General features: G+C 35.0%; 1 protein-coding gene across 1 annotated transcript in view; it reads right to left on the reverse strand.

The window, feature by feature from the left end:
• LOC145662645 (solute carrier family 22 member 15-like) overlaps positions 1-23178 on the reverse strand; it is an 87822-nt gene that overhangs the window by 6369 nt on the left and 58275 nt on the right. The window contains exons 8-10 of the mRNA XM_081728427.1: positions 18784-18911; positions 11857-12002; positions 6342-6588 (exon numbers count right to left, since the gene is read on the reverse strand). Coding sequence (XP_081584553.1) covers positions 6342-6588; positions 11857-12002; positions 18784-18911 — 521 coding nt within the window. The remainder of the gene's footprint in view (positions 1-6341; positions 6589-11856; positions 12003-18783; positions 18912-23178) is intronic.

The raw sequence follows: 23178 nt of genomic DNA on the forward strand, positions 1-23178 counted from the left end.
GTGTCATAACTACGCAGACAGTGCAGCGGTGGTTTAAGAAGTTTAAGGACGGTAACAAATCACTCGAAGATGCACCACGTGTCGGAAGACCAATACATGTACAAAATGAAGATCTTCAGGCAGCAATTGAGGTGAACAGTAGCCATACATTTGAGGAACTGGGACTACAATTCAGTGTGAGTGGAGAAACCACTCGGCAGCGCCTTCATCAACTTGGGATGCACTACAAGTTGGGTCGATGGGTCCCACATGATTTACTCCGGGCCAGAAGGCAACGCGAGCAGACACCTGTGTTTCTTCGCTGTCTCGTTTGAGGAAGGAGCCATTTCTGGACAGGGTGTTGACATGATGAGAAGAGGTCCTGTACGAAACTCCATGGCGCAGTCATCATTAGCATCCCATGAACCGGTTCCAAAATAGCCGAAACCATCACTACACCAAAAGGTCATCCTGTGTTGGGTGGACTGCTCGCAGCATCGTGCATCGGGAACTGCTACTAGCTGGTCAATACAACTGTGTACTGTCAGCAGTTGAACCGTGTTCAAGAAAAACTCAAAACTCTGGATCTAGTATTTCTGAATCGCAAAGGGGTCCTCCTGTTACAGGACAACGCTAAGACCCACGTGGCTAGGATGACCCGGGAGACCATTCTACAGCTTGGATGGAAAAAACTATTACATCCGCCACACTCCCCGGGCATTGCGCCGTCCCATTATCACCTGTTCCATTCCTTGGAAAATCACCTTAGAGAACGCCAGTTCAAATCCCTAGTAGAGGTGCAAAATGTACTTGATATTTTCTTCGCTTCATGGCCCACCAATTCTATCGCGATGGAATCCACAGTCTTCCAGTACGTTGGCAAAAGGTCGTCGATGTCGATGGGGACTATTTTTGATCTTCCAGGTACGTTTTAAGTGACATATCGATGTTCGAAGGTGGTGGGTGAAAAAGCGACAAAACTTTCTTGGTTACCTTTATAAATATATCTAACCATCCATATTATGATAAAAATTTATGCATACCAATACACCATTTCCCTGGAATATTTTCATATTTGAACAAAAAAAAATCTACAAAATCGCTGTGAATTAATTTCACCGAATAAAAGTTCGCGAGGTTACTTATGTTTATGCATTGATATGCTGAACCTGTGACTTCAATGATAAAACTGCTTTGATATTCATGAGGAATAAAATAGCAATTTGTAAACAGCATATATGCTTAACCTCATTCAACTATTTAAATTTACTTTTAAGCATATGATACATTTTTAATTCTGTTTGAACCTTGGTATATCAAAATTGAAATTCCGGCTCAAAAATGCTTGTTGCTAGTTATTATCAGACTATTTTCGAATCCTAAACGGATTAGTAACTGTTTTAACTTAAGTGTACACTTGTTGAAGTTTAAGATTACAAAGAATATATTACGGACGTGCCCAATATAAAAGCACAAGTATCATGAGCAAGAGATGTGATGTTTTGTTTACTATTTACAATGGACTCTGAAGATTAATTTCATGTATAAAACACATGTACTGATCAGTTTAGATTGCGAAACTATTCTGATACCGAATAGTATTTTATATTATACACATGACCTGATTGTTTTTCCTTTTTACGTACCTTGTCTCACGCAATGCAGATTTTTAACTGATATTCATTTTTAAGGTATTTTTCAAAAGAATTAGCATACCTCTGAAACTTTTACGCGACTAATTTTTATGAAGTACACGGAACTTCCTGATTTATATTTCTTTCCTAAATCTATATAATGGATCTATTTAATGCATTTATGAAATGAGGAACAGGAAAGAGGAATAAGTATGATTAAAGTTCATTAGGACCTTTATCATAATTCTTTCCTTTTCTCATCTTATAAATAAACAGAGATCCAATTGAAGCTTTTTAAAATAAACTTTTCCGCTAGCTTAAAACGCGGCAACTCAAAGTCAAAACACCATTTTTGGATTTCTACTTTATAATTTCTATGCACGGTAATTTCCAATGTAAGCGATGAATTTCAGAAGGTGATTAAAAAAAAAAAAAAATACTAAACATCAAGAAAACACCTAGTTTAGGAGCTAGTGGTGCCAGAAATTTGGGAACGCTAATTCCATAAAGCCATAACTCATAAATGGAAGCAGTCACACTCAAAAATATTTCAACTACTGTTTAACTATTAATAAAATTTTATCTTTTTATTTTTTACAGAGAAAAACCGTTAAATTTTCAAACTGTAGATGAAGGCCGCAATATTTTTGAAGGTGATTGAATTTAAAAATCATTCACGCCATAATGTTTAATGAATATACTAGTGACCTTGGTTCATTATTATTGATTTTATGTCGGAAAAGCGGTAATTTTACTTGCCTTTCACGAATCGTTTACACAGCGTCTATACAGTATATTAAAAAACTACGTAAATTGGTACTCTTAAAATATTTACACTGAAGTTTTTTGTTTTATAAGTACTACAATACTTCAGACTTACAGCTTCATTGAAACTGAATATTACAATCACGATCTATCGCCAATGCTTAACAGCAACGTTGATTGCTATGTTTCATATTCATAATTTTTACTCATTGAACCACATATAGCATATCAGTTGATCATACGAATCATAAGTTCCTTTATATTATAATAGCTTAAGTAGTGCTGTTTTCCTGCGTAACTAGTAATTTCATCTTTTAGTTTGCTTTCACGAATATATATATATCTCTTGTTTGTCTCCTCAGCGGCCTTTGTACATCTATTCATTCAAAGTTCGGTAACTGCTTAAAAGTTATCTAACTTACAATTTATGGATGCCTGTAGCCCCCAAAACAAGTGTCTTTCGATATTATTATTATTATTATTATTATTATGAACTATTATCGGAACGATCTCCGAAACTCAGCTGCTTTCATTACAAACCATATCCACCAAACACGAACAAACCCATCTTGTTGTAATAACTCTGCATATTGAGACAAACAAAACTATTACAATAAGATTTTAAAAGGCGCGCGAGTTGTTTTTTCCAATGTCCTAATAATTCAAGAACTAAATATTCTAGATTAAAATAACATAAAACATTTTTTCTAATTATTACAAATAAAATGGAATATCAATGATAGTATTATTATAAAATAAGAAAATTTTGAAGATATGTTTTAATTTACCATACGTTGGAAACTTGTTTGATGAACAAGATTTTAAGTACAAGCTATAACAGAAAACCGGAATGTAAATTAATATATTGCCTACGAGAAATACTGCAGTATATAATTTTATCATCGCGTATGTTGTGACAATCTACGAAAATTCAAAAGTAACTGCAGTACGGCATAAGCTGATTTAAATGCAAAATATGGGAGATCTTGCATCAGGAACAATCTTGTAATTAGTTATAGGTTTTAACTGTTTACATGACTGGTACTACCAATCGTTATGAACACAATTTTACCTGCCTTATCAATAACCAAGATAACTAGCAAACTATGTTGTAGTTTTCTGGATTGTGTGTATACCTTACTGATTCCCACGAAGATTTATTTTCAGTGAAAGAAGTTTGAAATATCTATCTTGCTTTAAATGAATTCACTGATGACTTCCAGTCTTATTAACAAAGACTTATCAATAACTAGAGACCGGATGTTAGGCAAAATGCCTATTCTTTAATATTAAAGATATGATCAAAAATAATGTTTCAAAGTTTATGTGGGGGGTTATAGTTTCGATTTAAGCCAATTTTATTTTGCCTATTTTGCCTATTTCGACCTTTACTGCCTAAATAATTGCTTTAGTGCCTAATGTTGCCTATTTTATGCATTTCCTTTAAAATAAGCCTTCATTGGGAAAATATATAATTTATACAACATAAATAAAGACGCATATATACGTATAATAAGTGTTTGTAAATACAAACACGTGCTACGTTACAATGTACATACAGGGTGAACTATTTTGTGTCGTGTACGAGTGACAGTGGTGCCAACTTGAAATCGAGTTGAGTTGAGTTGATTTTGAGTTTTACGTCCCGTTCAGCAGCGAGGCTATATGAGACGTGGACCTACTGATTAACGTGGAATCCGAACCACATGAGCTCCCGCCGGGAATCGAACCCGGGCCTCCCACGCCAAAGGCGCGTACGCTAACCGCTTAGCCACGGAGGAGCCCCAACTTGAAATCGAAAATCAAATCTTGACAATTGGAACGGAACAGATAGGTGTGCACATACGTTGAGAGGTGATTCGTGACATGAAAAGAAGACAAAAAGTCCTGTTGCATGTAGTTGAATTCCTCGTCGTGTACGAGTGACAGGGGTGCCATCTTAAAATTGAAAATCGAATCCTGACAATTGGAACGAGACATAAAAGTGTACACATACTTCGACAGATGATTCGTGACATGTAAAGAAGACAAAAAGTCCTCTTGAATGTCAGGAAACACCTCCCGAAGTATGTGCACACTTTTATGTCTCGTTCCAATTGTCAGGATTCGATTTTCAATTTTAAGATGGCACCCCTGTCACTCGTACACGACGCGGAACTCCATAACATGTAACAGGACTTATTATCTTCTTTTGATATGCATTATGCAACAGGTCTTCTTTTGATATCACGAATCACCTTCCGAAGTATGTGCAGATTTTTTTAGGTTCACCCAGTATGTATGAATACATAACCAGCTTCGTTTTTATATGTACAATAAAATAAGATATTAACAAACAGGTATGTTTCTATATTCTTTGAACATTATCTATGACCTGAACCTATTTTTTAATGGTATTGAGTATTTATCTTCATTATTTCGAGTTACATTTTAGTGCCTATTTTACTGCCTATTTTTAAAATTTTTAGTGCCTATTTGCCTGCCTATTTTACAGGTTTTTAGTGCCTAAACATCCGGTCTCTATCAATAACATTTGATGATCATATTAATAATGATTATTAGATTGCTTATTTTCTTTGCACTGTTCGTTTGGATTTTTTTTTTTTTCCTGCAAAATTTCATCTTTCAAGCAATATACACCTTTAGGTGTTTGACAAAACGAAGCACTAATACATACAGATATTTGAATCTTATAAAATAAACGAGTTTTTAATTTGCATATACAACTTCTAGTTTATATTTGTAATGTATGAAGTTACGCTTTTCATTCTTAGATTAAATATATGGAAGTTAACTATAACGTAATATCTAATCTGTTGTATTATCTATTTTCGTCGTAAACAGGAATCAGTTTTTTTTTTATTACTATTAAACAAAATTATTCTTTTTAATACAAAATAATCACTTATCATACGGAATGTAAGGAAATACTCAAAACTGATTTCTATAAAATACTGATACATAAATATGGTAAATTAATTATTAATAGCAGTACATAAAATTAGTGTTAAATAATGCTTCCACACGGCTCTGTACGCTTTCATACGTTTTCATCTTTGTATTTACTGATTTAGATTGCTTGATCATGAGATTATATTAGAATTCTTTTGATGTTTAGTTACATTGGTGAATAATAATCTCCGATGTTCTCGCAAATATGCATTTACCTCTGTTCTTTCGACATTTATCTTGCTCCTAACCTCATAGGAGACCAGAAAAAGTCAAGATCACTCATACTGCTTTGCCATTTGCTGTTTCTTGAACACTTAAATATTACAAAGACAACGTTGAAAGAAATTTGAAACATCAACCAAGCTAGAATGAGACCTATTGCTAATTCTCATCAGCAATGCCGGATGGTAATATTGCAGTTTCATTAACTAAAATATCCGCCAGTTTGTTGATCACACCAATCCAATCACGATTACTTCTTACTTTTTTGGTATTAGTTTACATTTTTTGCACTGCTGTTATACATGCAATGCTAAGTTTATTTTCTATTTAATATATATATAAGAAGTTTATCAGACAATGATACATACAATTCTGCCTTCTTTTTAAAAAATACATATAAAATACTTGGGCATTATAAAGTTATTTTTTTAAAGTTTGTATGTATCTATTAAAAAGTATTAACAAATTATTACGCATGTGATATGTAAAAAGTGATGTTTCATATAGATCGTATAAGAATCATATTCTCTCTCCCCTCTTCATTGCTTTAGCACTTTCATTAACAAGCTAAAACCAACTTTTACAAAACGAAATACATTCCACAGTCTACTTCGACAAATATTCTCAAAAGCCATATTTCTTCTTAAAATACTAAAAATCAATTATAAAGCAAAAACTATCCTTTTTGCTTTTTTCATTATTTTATCCTTTTGCTTCCTTTTTTCATTATTTTATCCTTTTACTTTCTTTTTTCATTATTTTATGACGCTCTGAGCAAAAATTCCTTACTGTGAGCAGAAAACAACTCTTCTTCTAACAGTTCTTCTTCTTGAACTGCTTTGTGACAAGCGTTTGTGGCCAGTGGCAAGGGTTTATATCCTCCATGTTTCGTCTCTGACCTATCATCACGAAGTAAGTCTTGAACAGTCTCTGGCAAAGGAGCGTTTAAGGTTTCTGGCAGTCTTAAGTTCAACAGACCAGAAGTAAGGCTGAGCAATCCAAATGCAGTATACTGTAAATCAGGAAACACTCGTCCCTGAAAAGTAAATGAACAATACAAAATTTACTGCATAGTCGCTTACGAAAGACATATTAAAGAAATTATCAACCTGATTCTGCAAAATTATTTGATAGGATGCAGAACTAAAGTTTCAGCAAAAGGTTATTGCCAAACTCAGAAAAGAACTAACGTTGCTAGAAAAATTATATCACTGTTCATAACGTTTACTGTATACATCAACTTATGCACTCTAGTAGTAATATTTCAACAAAAATCTCCTTGCATCTTCGTATCTCCTATTGTTGTATCTGTATCCTGGAAAGCTAGCAGTTGACGATTAATGAGCATTGATTTGAAGTTTTACTTGTTATAATCCGTAATATTTTCACTTCGTTGACAAACAGGCTAAAAATGGCGTCCACTGACCACAGAGCACTATTGTACAGGCCAAAATAAAGCGAAAATGTTATACAATGGTATGCCCTCCGGGGCCTCCTTCAGCCGCTATGGGGAATCAAAATTTCACAACGTGGCAACGTCGCAGATTAAATTGGAGTCATTAGCATTACTCTACAAATACAACAAGCAGTTGAATCGATTGCGACACTAATAAGTGATGTTCGTGTCAATCAATATCGACATTAGCTGCTATCTGGGAACAATCTATGTAACTATTTGATGGATTGGCAGATCTAATATATGGTTCTTTATTTGCGATGTTGCCACTTAGTGCAATTTGTCTCTCCAGATGAGGACTCAAAAGGTATACAAATTATATATATATATATAATTTCTAACATGGCTGAAATGTGTTCACGGAATCTATTGTGTGATACAAAATGTTATATGATTTTCTAATTATAATTTATCTAGGTTCTGTCATTTTCCTTCGATGAGGAATTTAATATTATTGTTACATGGTTATTATATTTTTAAAAAAATCAACAACGTTGAAACTTGAACGAAATAATTTGTATTTACAGTTTTGAATCAAATGTCTATTGAGGTCGATTATTTCATTTATTCTTTAATTTTCTTTACGATTATTACAAGTAATAATTTTGTAAGCTGGAACTATGAAAATGAGTCCATAGAAAGCAAGTGCTAAAATCTGGTCTTTTATCGCTATCATCAAATATATTCAAAATTCTAGTACGTTAATTTGATATGTCTACTAGCAAGTAAGTTCAATTTTTACTTTAAATTATATTTTGAGGAAACTGAAATGAAATTACTGAACATGGATCATGTAAACAAGTCCATTATAGCTGTGGCAGATGTGCTCGAGTTCATTAAACTTTTCTGCGGTATGCAGTGTTTCAAACAACAATGTACAAGATCTGTAAAGTGGTAATAATTTACGGCTATTAAATTTTAAGAACTAATTATATTTATTAGAATAATCCTGTTGACTTCGTGATCGAAAATAATAGAAAATAATACTGGGATTTATCAATGTTCTGAATAACAATAACAATGATATAAGCAATTATGTATACAGAGTAATGGATGGTAATTATAATAAACGATAAATATGTTCGACGCGCGTTAAGGAAATAATCCAAGCATTGTTCAAATAATTTAGATAGAATTTTCATAGTCTTTCAAATATAATACTTACATTATTCCTGTTGGAATGCATTTCTGCATCAAAGTATTTTTTACTTAATATTAACAACGCCCTCTCTCACCTGTTATTTACATGTATAAATCCTACAAATACTTTTTCTATTCGATGCTGTATGTTTTGGGATAATAGGACTAAGCAGATGTGGAAATTGTTCTCTTTTGCACCACTTGAAATCAAGATATTTATGAACAGGGATGTACGAAGCGAGTAGGTGCCGAGAGTCCGAACCCTCATCCCGAAATCGGAACTTTCTCGGTGTAAATCTAGACTAATTTTAGGGGTGATCTTACAAATTTTGATGTAATTCGTCCTTATATTGAAAATGAAATCTTTGAGTTTTACATCCCACGATTATGCCGGTTAGGCTAAAGAAGACTGTGATGATGAGTAATGAATGAAATGGTGGAATGAAGTAGGAAACGGGAGAACCCCGAGAAAACCCACGCACACGGTGTTTGTCCACCACAAAGTTCACTTGGCGGAGGCTGGGATCGAACCCGGGACCCCAAGCACCAGAGGTGAACGCTCTACCACTGACTTCCTTATATTGAATCTGGACTCCCTCCAAAAGAAAAGCTTTGAACTCCCTCTCGACATAAATTCCTGTGTATGTGCCTGGTTTATGATCAACGTGCTCCACTGGTGGAACATCTTCAATCGTGTCCCGAGCAGCTTTATCAATACGGTCCGAAATTTATTTTAACTTTTATAAATTGCCCACGTGACACAGAAGTCCGAGAGATCGATGTGACAACCTTAGAATACAAATAAATAATTAAATAAATCTTATTGTAATTTTGCAGTATTTTAATCACTTTCTGCATATCACCATTGACTGGACAATGTCAGTACAACATTGGTGACAAGAGTTGCTTTCCAATCAAGAATTAAGTTAAGCTTCGAAATCTTCCAAGCTTTTGTATTATTATTATTTAATACTATTTCTGAATTATTATTATTTTTTTTTTATCGGAATTAAGTTTCTATCCTCCATTTCCTTGCAAATTTCCATTTCCAGAAGAAAACTTAAAAAGTACTTGTGTAAGCCTGCATCTTTTATTTTGACTTTCATATACCGGGATTTCTCCTTAATTACATACGCCTGGAAGAAAAGAATCGCAAACGGACAGCATATTATATATTAAAAATACAAAATAGACACCAAACAAGTCCAACTTAAATTCTGTTCGTAAGTAGCATTTATAATCATCAAATCAGTACTGTTACCCTTTCTGTGTGGCGTATGATATTCTGTTGCAACATTGCTTACAGCACAAGTGAAATAATGTGTTATGAAAGACTGTCCGAATTCTAATGGTATCACGCATCTCCCACTCCAGCAGTCATAAGATTTCTTCCTTGCCAAGTATATTCACGAATTTAGAACTAAATAGTATGGCACCTCAGTCACATACCAATGACAACTATCGTCAACTAATTACTTTTCCAGGTTCATATGCATGAGGCGACATTTATTAAGGCATCTGTAAAATATTATGCATGTTAAACTGAAGATTTATATAACAGGTGTTGTTCTTTCTTCAATTTTAATAACTTTCCACAAGAAAAATGTGATCTTGGAACCAGTCAGGTTGTATGTATTTGGACCGATCCAGGTTGTATGTATTTGGACCAATCCAGGTTGCAAGCACGGGATGTTAACGCAAAAGTTTGTGATGTTTACAAACAGTACATCCGAGGGGTGAGTAGCTGTGGTACAGATGAGAACAACAGAAATAACATGTAAATATGTAGTTGTGTAACACATATATGAGTATGTTTTAACAAAATAATAGGAGTACAAGGCTTCAAGTTTGCTTATAATAAGTTTTATGACATGCCGGTGATCTACGAAACAAAGAATGTAACATCATCCGACACAATCCAAATAACTGAGAAAAGAGTATGTACATTAATGTCCAAAATGATTGTCGCATATCTATAACTGTCTTCTTGTAAGAATATAATTTGATAATGATTTTGCAGGATACTTTTAATACTGATACTATGTGTATAATGGGGTAATGTATATTTGTGGTAAATTTAATAGGAAAAGAATTATAAATACGAAAATTAGAATGAGTAAAACAAAATGTTGCTAAATGGACAAGAAAGTTTTTATTTTCGTTTTATTGTTCTTATTTGCTGCTCTTTTGACATGAAATTTGTCACATATATGTTTTTGCCGATTATACACATGCTATTATTATAAGATTTATAGATATGCGACAATAATTTTGGACATGAGTGTACATTAAAGAAAAGAAACTACAACGAACATTATATGTTGCTAAAAGTGAACATCGATCCGTAGAAAGGATCGTCATCTTCACTTCATTATACCAAATGCGAGTAACATCACACATTAAAACATGTACATAATAATTATCACAGAAAAGGATTAATGGACACGACTGGATACTATACTATGTTGCTACTTATACTCAAACATATCTTTTGTAGTTTACATGAAAATAAGTATTCCCGATGCCTCATTTATTGATTCATATAATCTTGATTAATAAACTCAGATGTAAGGTTGCGAGATCACAAGCAACATCTGTTATCAGGTATTCTAACGATACATACCAGATCAGCAAATTCTAGGAAATGAATTAGATACTCATATTGCTTGTAATAACTGTACATAACGAAAACTAATATATCACAATGCCCAAAGACTTAAAATATGTAAGTAAAGCACAAGTTAAAGCTATTTTCAATCATGGCTAAGACAGTTATAGATATCTGAATCGAAAACAAACTTTTAGGAAATGTTTCCCTTAATTGCATATACGATACACAGGAGAAATCTTTTTACAGAACTTTTTCTCCACTAACTTAAGACGGAGAAAAAGAAAGAAATTACGTACACTCGATATTTTACCCAAGATCATAAATATTAAATACTAGATCTAGATTGACTAGTTACACATACATTACTCTATCCCTTTACGTTAAGACTTTCGTTCGTAATTTTGTAAGTATCTACCATTTCGTGAATGCAATAAACGTAGGCCAAATTAGAGTAACAGAGAATAGATCGTACACGATACAAATGTGCTGATTGTCAACTTAACAGCAAATCGTCTATTTGCACATGTACAGAACATGATGCAGATACACTTTAACTGAGCCAGAATAATGTAAAATAACTCAGAACATATTTTAAAATAATAATGCAATTTTGGAACGGCATTCGACTACTTTGTATTGTCTAATCATTATGTGATTATCGAATGCCATGGCACAGGTATTACTGAGGTTTGTTCCTTTACATCTACCCGTATGGAAAAATCACGCTCTCTTCCTCATCATTTACTTCCTAATACTAAAAAGTTTCACGATACCCTTTCTGCGTATTTTTCTTTTTCCACTAGTCTGTGTTATAGATCGCACAGATATATATATATATATATATATATATATATATATATATATATATATATATATATATATATATATAAGATCCACTTACAATTTAGTTTTGGTGTTTACTTCTCGACAGATTCCTTTATAAAAATTGTACACTATTGTTTCCGCTTTCAACACGCGTAAAGTATTGTAATTAGGAAAATGCTTACTTCTGCAAGAACCCGGCTATAAAAGCAATAAATCTGATATAAACATCACAATAGTAGCGATATGAAATCTTTAGAAGGATGAAAACTTACCAATAAACACAGAAAAGGTGAAACAATTCCTCCTATTCGAGCTGCTACTGATACTACTCCCATTCCAGAATTTCTTAAAGTTGTTGGGAAAAGTTCTGCACTATGTACGTAAATAACAGCGAAACTGGCAGCAATGCCTAACTTTCCTGGAATTGAGAATCATATTAAAGATTTACCGTATGTTCTCAAACACAATCAGCAACTACAAAGTAACACTTTAATCTTAATAACTCATTTGCGTATACAAATTTTATGTTTAAACTCTTGTGCTACGCCAGAGAATAATTAAAGAGAGAAGTATGTAAGGCCTTTGGGCTGCAGAGACTTATTACCGTTTCTATCCACTTCTATCACCTTTTTTTATTTTCTACTTCTGTCTACAGTTCGACAGAAAACTTTCGAGATGCAAATCCCCCCTCCCCCTTCCCTAGAATACAACTGTCGTAACTCCAAATAGGTTTTAAACTGTAATCAATTTTTAATGTGTAACAATTGCAATTTGTATGTGGTTTTAGAAAAGTTTTCTATAATAATTAATACTATACACATTGAAATAACGTTGCAATTCCCCTCTTTCAAAAAGGAAAGAAGTTCCTTTAGATGGATTTTTTTTTTCTTTTTTCTTACCTGTTAACTTGACATTTTAGAGTTACGACGTCTTATTCTGGAGCTGCGAAATGATAAAAGAATTAATACAAAAGTTAGATAGCTGCAAATGAACAGAAGTCACTGTTGAAAGTTAATTTGCTGGTAACTGGAGAATTATTTTTTAAACCTTAGGGAACGCCTGAACAGGTAAATATTAATAACCACAATCTACAATTCCCGCTTCACTACTAAACCCCTCATAGAATTGCCTTTCATAATAGTTGAAACATTATACTAATGTTGAGCTCTCATCTAAATTCTCGTATTTATAAACTTCACACTTCTTCTCTAAAAAATGTAACAACAAATTACTTCCAATTCTCAATGAAAAGTTTTCTTTTCCTTTTTGCAGAAGTCGTAGACGCATAACGCTCTTAACTAACAACTTTCAATTCCCAACCGTCGCCAAATGAAACTTGCATAAATCTATACCTCAGAATAAATTATCATAACTGTTTAACATGATTTCGCAGTTGATGGGTGCTCTACTGAATTTTTAAGTGTACATAATCGAGAAAGAGAACATGTTATAATAATACAGTGCAGTGCAACCACTTCTTTTTCTACAGAAAATGCCCTGTTTCTTCATCTACCCAAATTATGTAAGTCATTCCACCATGAATCGTAGTCAATTTCCTGATGACTGGTGCACCAGAACTATTATTAAGTCAGTATTTAAGAGTATATTGTAATATCCCATGTAATGGTGTAAACAAACAATTCCACATGTCAGTGTTTACAAACACCACCACGTGATTCGACAAGAAGACCACACCAGATGGATCTACAATCACTTGCAGACGACGGCTTCGAGCCCCTCCCACGGAGCAGAAGACATCGGAGCAGCAGCGCCACCGCCACCCAAGGAACCCTATAAATTGGATGGACAAAGGCAATTCAGTACCAGTTTTCTGGTGACCCTCCTACTGTCTGCTTCGGGACTTTAGGAGTAACCTAATCCCAGGGCCTCTAAACTGCTTCGGGACTACGCCTATCCTTTCTCCTGGCTTAGCCTGCTCGGGGCTCTGACTGGGAATCCCAATCTCAGCCACTTAGCCTGCTTCGGGGTTCTGTTGGCCAACTAACCTACCCATTGCTTGCTCGGAGCTTTGGGCACCTAATGCCACTCTGCCTAGCCTGCTTCGGGGCTCTGCAGAGATCCTGTCTGCGACCTTACGATCAAAGACCACCTATAACTAACCTTAATACTAGAGAGATTAATTTGTACAGTATTTTGTGAAAATACTTTTATAGAGAAATTTTATAATAAAATTGGTAGTGGGAGTTCGATTCCGGACACTTTTTTTATTAAGGCTCTGCCTATACCTATATGGGACAAAGTTTTACAATATACTACACACTTATTGTTAGTATTTATTTTTTGCTATTATTGTGCCAATTAAATTTTATTTTAAAATACTTGATTTTGTTATTCATCTTGAAAACGGATCTACCATTTTTATGAAATAGAATGAACCTGAAATAAAATCTGATCAAACCAAACACTTATAACAGGTTCGGCAATATACATATGGTTGTCAAAATAAAAACACCTGGAGCCGGAAGCACGTCAGATGTCTAGATTGACAACGGTCAAGCGGACATTTACAGCACAGGACTATTGGTGGTGATGTTAGGGAAAATTCGTACTACGTAACGGACAGTAGAACGGTAGTGTACTGAACAGACAGTGATAGTGTAAAATGGGCGACCCCTTTCATTACCAAAAAGGGGAAATTGTTGGTGCTCAGTTATGTGTTGTGAACGTGACGAAAGTGGCAAGTGCTGGATACGTCGCGAGGGACAGTGGCCAAGATAATAATGGCCTACAAAATTCATGACAAAACTACATGCGTGAAGAAGAATAGTGGCCGGAAGAACCCCTTAGTGACATGTCACGTCAAGTATTAAGTGGATTGTCACTCAAAACCGTTGTGCGATTCCGGTGCAAGTGGTGATGAACGCAAGCATCATCTCCGACAGCCTATGTTGACAATTACAGTTTGCCGTGAGTTGACATAATGGTGTCTGCATGCATGGGCGAGACCACTGGTAAGGGATCACGTTATGGCATGATGCCAATGATCTGCGAACATGCAACACAGACCGCTGATGACTGGAAACGTGTGATATAGTTGGATGACTCATCGTTCATCTTATTTCAAACCAGAAGTCGTGTTTGTGTGTGGCGGACCCCAAAGAAACGTATGATCCATACTATCTCCACCTAATCATAAAACGAGGCGGTGACTCTTGTGACGCTCTGGGCCACAATAGTTTGGTTTTCAGTGAATCCTGTGCTGATGTTCACCGGCCATGTCACTCCTCATGATTCTGTTGCCATTTTAGGGAACATGTACTTCTTGTGATGTTTCCGAGCAATGACGCCATATTTCTATATAACAAGGTGGCCATTTACACAGTTGGAGCTACTTCGGCGTGGTTTGAGGAATATTGGAACAAGCTGAACACCTCTAATCCCAGGACATAAACATAAGTGAACATCTGTGAATCGTTTTGAAGACACGAATCCGGCGAAGATTTCCGCCTCCATTCTCTCTCATTGAACTGCATGATGCACTACAAGCGGAATTTACGTAATATTCCACCTGCTATCATTCACGACCTCGATGGCTTCATTCCACATCGCATCAGAGCTGTTCTGAGAGCGAAAGATGGGTCCATCGCCACACTAATCTGTGAGTTGCATTTTCTTAAGAGTTTCTATTATTTTGATCTGTGTATTGCCTTCATCGGACACATGATAAAAGTAATAGTTTATTTATTTTACTAAACTGAGGAAGTCACTTTTAACAACCAATAAGATTTTTTTTTTCATTTTTACACTTCTAATTTTTAAATGGGCACAAGCTTCAACTGTTAATCAGGTTTAAATTTTCACTTATGTAAGAGTGATATACGTAAGGAATAATAAAAAAAAAAAAAAAGTAACATGGAAAAAAGGACAGAACTGATACATAAAGAGGATCAGAGAAGACAATTTCCATAAACTCCTAGTTGAAAATGAAACAGAAATAAGAACTGAAGACCAAAGAGAGAACTGAAAAAGGATAGAGAAAATTATTTGGAACAGAAAGCATTGGATAGAAAATACAAGTCCTAAGAAGCAGTTGAAAAACGGACGAGTAAAGAGGGAAACCAACATGGTTTATAAAATATATGAAGAAACAGGACATGAAATAGACTGCGAAGGTCCAAAACCATTAGAAAGAGAAATGTTGTAAGGAAGTGGAAATAGCCATAATAGATAACAAGAGAAGAGAGAATGAAAGAAAAATTAATGAAATGGACTAGTAGTGTTAGTATATATGATTTGCGGAACAAAGTATTTGATAAGATGGAAGAGAAAGAGAACAAAAGTACACAACATACAGTGTAGAACACAGGTATGTGTGCCTAATTGAAAGCTTTTTTTTTTTTATATATACATTATAAAAGAGCAATCGTACTACAGCTTTTATATTTCAGAAAATAAATTCTAACAACCAATAAAATTCAGGTCTATATACAGTGAAACCTCTACTAACGGACACCTCTATAAAGCGGATACCTCCCGTAACGGACATATTTTGTAATCCCCAAACACTGTAATAGGAAAAATCATATTGGTAAACCTCTCTAAAACGGACATTTTTTTTTTTTTTAATGACAGTTTGACCTAATTAACGAATTGCAAGGAATTTTATTCCAGGGTTTTTGCCATCTATGGTCATTTTAGCTCGTCACGTAGGAGGGATGATTAATCGTCGATCACAATACCCGGGGAAATGGGGAAAGAAAGTGGCCTGTGAATCTAATTAAAAGGAAAAATTTTATTGGTTGTTAGAATTTATTTTCTGAAATATATAAGCTGTAGTACGATTGCTCTTTTATAATGTATCTGGTAAAGGAAAAATGAAATGAAATCTTTAAGTTTTACGTCCCACGCTTATGCCGGTTAGGCTAAAGGAGACGGTGATGATGAGAGATGAGTGAAATGGTGGAATGAAGAAAGTGGGAGGAAACGGGAGAACCCCGAGAAAACCCACGAGCACGGTGTTTGTCCACCCTGGTAAAGGAAATGCTATATGGCCCACACTGTAAAACAGATTAATAGGTGTTTATATTTATTCTAGTTCCAAAGCTAGAATACGCAGCACTCGGAATGAATCTGTTTTGGACATTTTTACATCATTTTAGATCTATCGACATCATTAAGTAATTACACAGAGAACTTAATGATTTCCATGAAATCAGATAAATTTACCACGACTTACTGTCTACCTTGATAATCCATGAAGTCGGAATGCGAAATTTTTATACATACTGAGACTTCATCACGGCTTCATCATTGACTTTTACACTACAATATGGTAAAATGTATATACACAGTAAAACTTCGCTAGCTTCGATCTGTCCTGTGTACCCACTTTTGCACACGGCGAAGATTTTCTCTTATCTGCTTTTACGTTAAAAAAAAAAAATCTTACTTCAGGATTCCCACTAATCTGACGAACACGAATTCCCTGACCTTTCCAGGTTATCCAGATCACGACTTAAATTTCCAGGTCTATATATAATGTAAACAAGCAACTATATTTTTCCTGACCAGTGGTTTCCTCCTACTGTACATGTATATAATGTGTGCGTAGGTAGAAAAGTTCTTAAAAACAAACAAATTTATTTTATAAAATATCCCCTACCAAATATCCAGGTAAGGCAAAGGAAAAATGGGTTCTAAGAAGTAAAAATCTGTACTCAAAATTACCTGACTTTTCCAGGTTTTCTGAGCTCTTTATAAAATTCCCCTGACTTCTCAATGTTTTTCAGATCGATGAAAAACCTGGTACTAGACGTTAGGTAGGCAGTCTATAAATTCTTGTTGCTATTTCTGAAAATTGCAACAAAAAATTATGGAAATGCATCCAAATTTCACACGATTTGTATGAAAGGCATAACATACAACAAATTACAACTTCAGCAGGATACCGCACGCGGGGTCTAGTAGCGGCCAGCGTGCACAGGATAGTACCGCGAGAGAGCGCTTGACACCACTCAGGTATTGCTGCACGAATGAGCGAACAGAAAACTTGTAGGGATGCCCTACGACGACTGACTGATCTCAAAGAACGCAATTTACACAAACAACAGAGTTTTTATGGAGCCACAGGGTCAATCTACAGGAAGGCAACTTCTTGTATTGTGAAATTGGTTCACGTAAAAGGCTGCCGCTACAACATAATTGCATAGCTGCAAGCAATGAACAGGAAAGAACCGCACGCAGCGACGGTCTAAGAGGAGACCGTGCAATCTGGTCACTCCTTGGGATGATAGCGATTTTGTCTGAATAGCCGTGAGAAACCGTATAATGTCGTATAATTGACGCTGAAGAGCGACAACGGATGTGGAATTGTCTGCATCGATAATTCGACGAAATTTACTGAGCGCTGAATTGCAGGTATACAAGCCTTTGCGTCGACTTCCATTGACTCAGAACTACAAATGTCTCAAGATACAATGAGAGCATGAGCACCGTCGTTAGCGTGCTGAGTGGTAGAAGCTAACTCAGTTGTAGTGTTTTCGGGCGAGTCCTGCTTCAACTTGTTCTACAGTCATAGCTGCATACGAGTTAGACATTATCGTGGTGACTGTAATCTGCGAGCGTGTACATTATCGAAGGTCATAGTGACGTTCTGCAGTTGTGATTCCGGTCACTTCATGTAACGAACTTCTGGTATAAATTTCATTACACTCACAAGTTTCTTTCTGTGTGCTGAAATTTTCACATCAGTGTATAATATTCTTACTGGAACTATTACAATATTTCTATAATGTTTCGTAGTCGTATTGTTTCCCTGTACAAATGAACTCGTTACTGTTCCCGATAATTTCCCCTCCTCTAGTTTCCTTTCCAATTTTTTAGACACGTTTTAAATCAATCAAGTCAGTCTTGTCTCAACTATGCCATCTTCAGTGCCACTACCTAAAACTTTGAAGAAGAAGTCTCTGCCTTTAAGAAAAATACGTTTATCTTTCAAAATGACTATCAAAACAAACGTTCAGAAAATTAAATAAACTATAAGCACTTATGAAATAATACTGACTAGTAGTTCCAGCTCGATCAGGGCATTTACCCCAACAGGAAGACTTCACCAGCTATGGAGATACGGAAAATTTTTAGAATAGAAAGAAGTTAAAAATTTACAAGATTATGTTCTTTCACGAAGGTAGTTATTGGAACACTTATTGTTTTTTCTTTCTGTTTTAATGTCAACCTACCACATAGAGCCATTCCAGTCTTGAAACCATACATCTCGAGACTATGATTTTTAGGAATTACTTGGACAGCCACACACGAAACTCCACCTAACAGCATGAAACCACACAACGTCCATCGTCTTCCCACGCTGTCAAAAAGAATAGAACATTATTGTAGAACTTGGATATTAATTATATACAGCAGTTACTGTTCACGAAATATTTCAAACTGAATACTCCCAAAAATTAAACTTAACTTCTATGTACGTGATGTTTCCACTCGTTTCCGCACAATAATAATACACAAAGAGAACGCAACAAGCGCTGACTTGTTCATTAACTGCATAACAAATTGAAGTTTTAACCTACACAACGTAAGATTTCACAACGAAGTACAGTGAAAATTGTCTAAATTCACCACTGTGTGATCATTGACTACTATTACTCGATCCGTTGTAGCAAAATAATTCCAGATAAACGACACACATTTTAGACAGTGGTACGCAGATTTCTAATCTTCAATAGAATTATTGTACAGATGACTTAGACGGTTAAGCGCTGATCACACATCACCTAACAATATAGTGTCTTCTAGTCTCCTAAAGAACATCCTAGATTGGTAAGACCGTACTTCATTATTGGTAAAAATTACTGGATAATTTTAAATAACATCTTCTAAATATATTAATTTACTAAAAAATAATGACTATCTTTTCATTGTCCTATATGCAATTTAAATTATTAAGGATAATAAATAATAATAATAATAATAATAATAATAATAATAATAATAATAATTAATAACTAGGAATGCAATGGATGTACCCGATTGCAATGAAATGAGCTGAGCGAGCTTAAACTACGTAATCATTCCTGGCCATTATGCAATAATAAATGCCATTTTTAATTGTTGACAAAAAAAAAAAATCGCGTGAAAACTTTTTCCCCATGTTAAGTCTATGCAAGCGTTTTTCGGTGATTATTCCTCGATGGTACATCGGATTTTTGATTTCGACCTATGTTGTCACTCAGCACGACATACTCTATTAGCGTGCTAAGTTTTCTTGAGATCGGCCAAACGGTCTAGGAGGAAGCGTTTTTTCGGTGATTATTCCTCGATGGTACTACCATGAGCAAAATAAATGATGCGTCTCTTTATTTTGAAGTTTTTTGAAAATATCTCCGTTTTCTTTATATGTTCGAAATTTCGGAAGGTTTACCCAGCAGGACAGGTTAATAACAAACCCGTTTTTAATATTTGTGTTAGATATTAGCTTAAAATAAAGAAATTAGAAGCAAAAAACATTAAATCGACAGAAATCTCGAGAATTACCAACTCTGCTAAAGTGGGAAATTTTCAAGAACGCGAGGGAATTCTGCAGTTCAACACGAAGCAGCGACATCTATGTCAGTGAGAGAAGCGTGGATTAGATCTACAAACGAAAATTTTAACGAAATATTTCTAGTATGTCTTATTATATGCATTATCAGCGAACTCCAAATATATGAATCTATGCTAAGTATTAACGTATAGATAGTGCAAATAGTGGAAATTACCTATGGAAAAAGACGAATTGTTAGCCCAATCGTAATGAAAAATCGTCTTTACTGTAGAACAGGTTCAGCTTACGTAAGAAAGCAAATAGCTCAGTTAGATAAAGCAACGAGTTTGTATACCGAAGGTAGACGGTTCGAATCCCGTGAAGGACTGTTGTCATTTTTATCACTAAGGTTATTTTATTTATTTTTTATTTGGGAAAGAATCAAATTGTAACATATGTGTAAAACTCATGACGATACCAAAAAAAAAAAAAAAAAAAAAAAAAAAAAAAAAAAAAAAAAAAAGAGAAAATATCGTCGCATTTGCATTAGTGTCTCTAATTTTTGTTTGCAAACAGATTCGTAATTATTTCCCCTGTGCTCACTGATGCATAACGAATGTTTTCCAGTAATTGTTAATTCTAATTTGGAGAATTTTATAGTTTCACAATTTCTCACTACATAGTCTTCTATCTACGTGTTTGGATATTTTGATAACAGATTTCCCTATTAAATGTTTAATTTTCTCTATAAATATTTGTCTTAAATTGAAATTGTTTTGAACTTACTACATAAGCAAAGTTGCCCGAAGGAGGAGAGCTCAAGTAATAGATATTCTACGTAAAAGCAACCTATTGTAGAATGATGATGCTTCTTACCTTCAGCACATAATCTTAACGTTAGAGAGTCAGAGAGAGAAAAATCCTGTTTTTCCTCCCCTATGACCACTCATCTTAAAGCTCTACCTATAATGATTCGTGTCACATAATTTCGGCTCTCCAAAGACATTCATATTTATTATTATTATTATTATTATTATTATTATTATTATTATTATTATTATATTATTATTATTATATTATTATTATTATTATTATTAATAATAATAATAATAATAATAATAATAATAATAATAATAATAATATTCCTGAATATGCCACCATTACATAATGTTGTAACTTTACACATCTTAGTTTAAAGTGCTTTCTTTAGTAATAATTTGAGCAACCACGTCACAAAATTTAAAATGTATGAGGGGACACGACGTTTTATTTCCCCTCCTCTCTTTTCAGCACCCTCCAACACAAGGTATATAATTTCTGAGAAGCAGGGCAGACAAAATGAATAAGAAATATATGTAGAGCATCCTTTCCTCCTTCGTGAATGTAATATCACGTAGCATTTTTTATTCTACTGAAGACGACCCTAGGCCGTTATGGTTAGGTAACAAAAGAAATACCTAATATATTTATAGCGCCCCTTAACTGTAATATTACCTCTTCTTTATTTGTTCGAGGCTTCCCTACACAACCAAGGGTGACAAAAAGAATAGGAAAAGTGTCTAAAGATTACAAAAGACTTTATATTTTGTCAGAAACAAGGCAGTATATACACAACATTGCTTTCGTTAACAAGTGTTTCACCCTGGAGTCGCTTATAAAATTAGGCAGAATAACTTTTGCCGATCATTGTTCTAGAGGGATTTGTCCAGGATGGTTTGGTGTCGAGCTAATAACGATGAGTATGTTTATTTACATCACTGTTAAAGAAATAGCAAACTTTCTGAAAGGAACTTACTTAGGAAACAGATCTTCCTTCTACTTAGCCAGAGCCCACTCTGAAAAATTGCATCTGGCGTTCTGAGTGAAAGTTCTATGGGGCTATTAGAAAAATATATTCCCGTTTCCACGCTGATGGTAGAATTTCGTTATTGACCGTTATTGAATTACGTTCGAAGGGTAGGCGTAAATAGCGCCCCCGCAACAATGTGGCATGGGGACCGCACAAGCTGCAAGGCCAAAAAGTATACAGAAAGTACGCAGGGGCGGAGCAGGCCAAATTTTCACACGGGCAAAGTGACTTTTTGGCGCCCTTCCCCTAGTAGTAGCCTATATTTTACATTTTATCATAGTGTTTTTAATAGTTTAAACCAGGAGCGTCATTTCAGATTTTGCTTTGGGGGGGGGCGCCAGACCTCTTGATATAAGTAAAATTTCGCGTTTTTCACTGATTTACTACTATTCTAATGATAAAATCTATATACATCTCAAACTCAGGGGGGTGGCAAATGCCCCTCCCTGCCCTCCCTAAATGACGCCCCTGTTTTAAACCCATTTTCAAAAAGAAATCCTTACCTAGGAAAACTTCACAAAGAATATGGCCCGCTCTAAACAATACCAACTCCACCCCCCTGGTCTAGTGGCTAGCACGCCTGCCTTCTGTGGTACCGGGTCCAATTCCCGGTGGATTACTGTTGAACGATAAAAGTGGTTCGGATTCCACTATAATTAGTATCCACATCTCCCTTGCCCATTAAGGCATAACCGTGGAACGCTAAACTCAAGCAAACAAACAAACAATACTTAATTCCCGGCACTCTTTATTCTACATGCCATCTCTCAATTTTTCGATACAGCCCCCTTAGTACTATGAAACTCTTCTTCCATAGTGAAATGGAAAAAGATCATATAATTGCCACTACTTTACAAGAATATAAACCAAAAACGTCAGTAGAAAGCACATTATAAAATTTACTTTTTGAGGCTCGTTTTGGTGCCCCTCTTTCTCTGGCGCCCCGGGCAGTCGCCCGGCCCTTAGTTCGCCCTTGAAAGTACGGACGCATAACTAAGGACTGCGGAGGAGAGGTTAACCTTCATGTTATGCCACTGGTTTGACGTGTGAAATTTTCAGTAAGTGATCGGTTAGTGAAATAATTTCGACAGTTACTGATGTTTAAAGTTTAGCTAAGACAAAGCTACCTAATCAAATACATTTGATATCGGGATGTCACAATTTGATTTTTCCTCACATAAAAAAGATAAAAACAATAGTAATAAAAACCCTTACTCGTACTGGGCTCCTAACTAACTAAGAACC

Source organism: Thermobia domestica, chromosome 10, assembly GCF_964235325.1.
Source record: "Thermobia domestica chromosome 10, izTheDome1.hap1.1, whole genome shotgun sequence".
In the NCBI taxonomy this organism is placed as follows: domain Eukaryota; kingdom Metazoa; phylum Arthropoda; class Insecta; order Zygentoma; family Lepismatidae; genus Thermobia; species Thermobia domestica.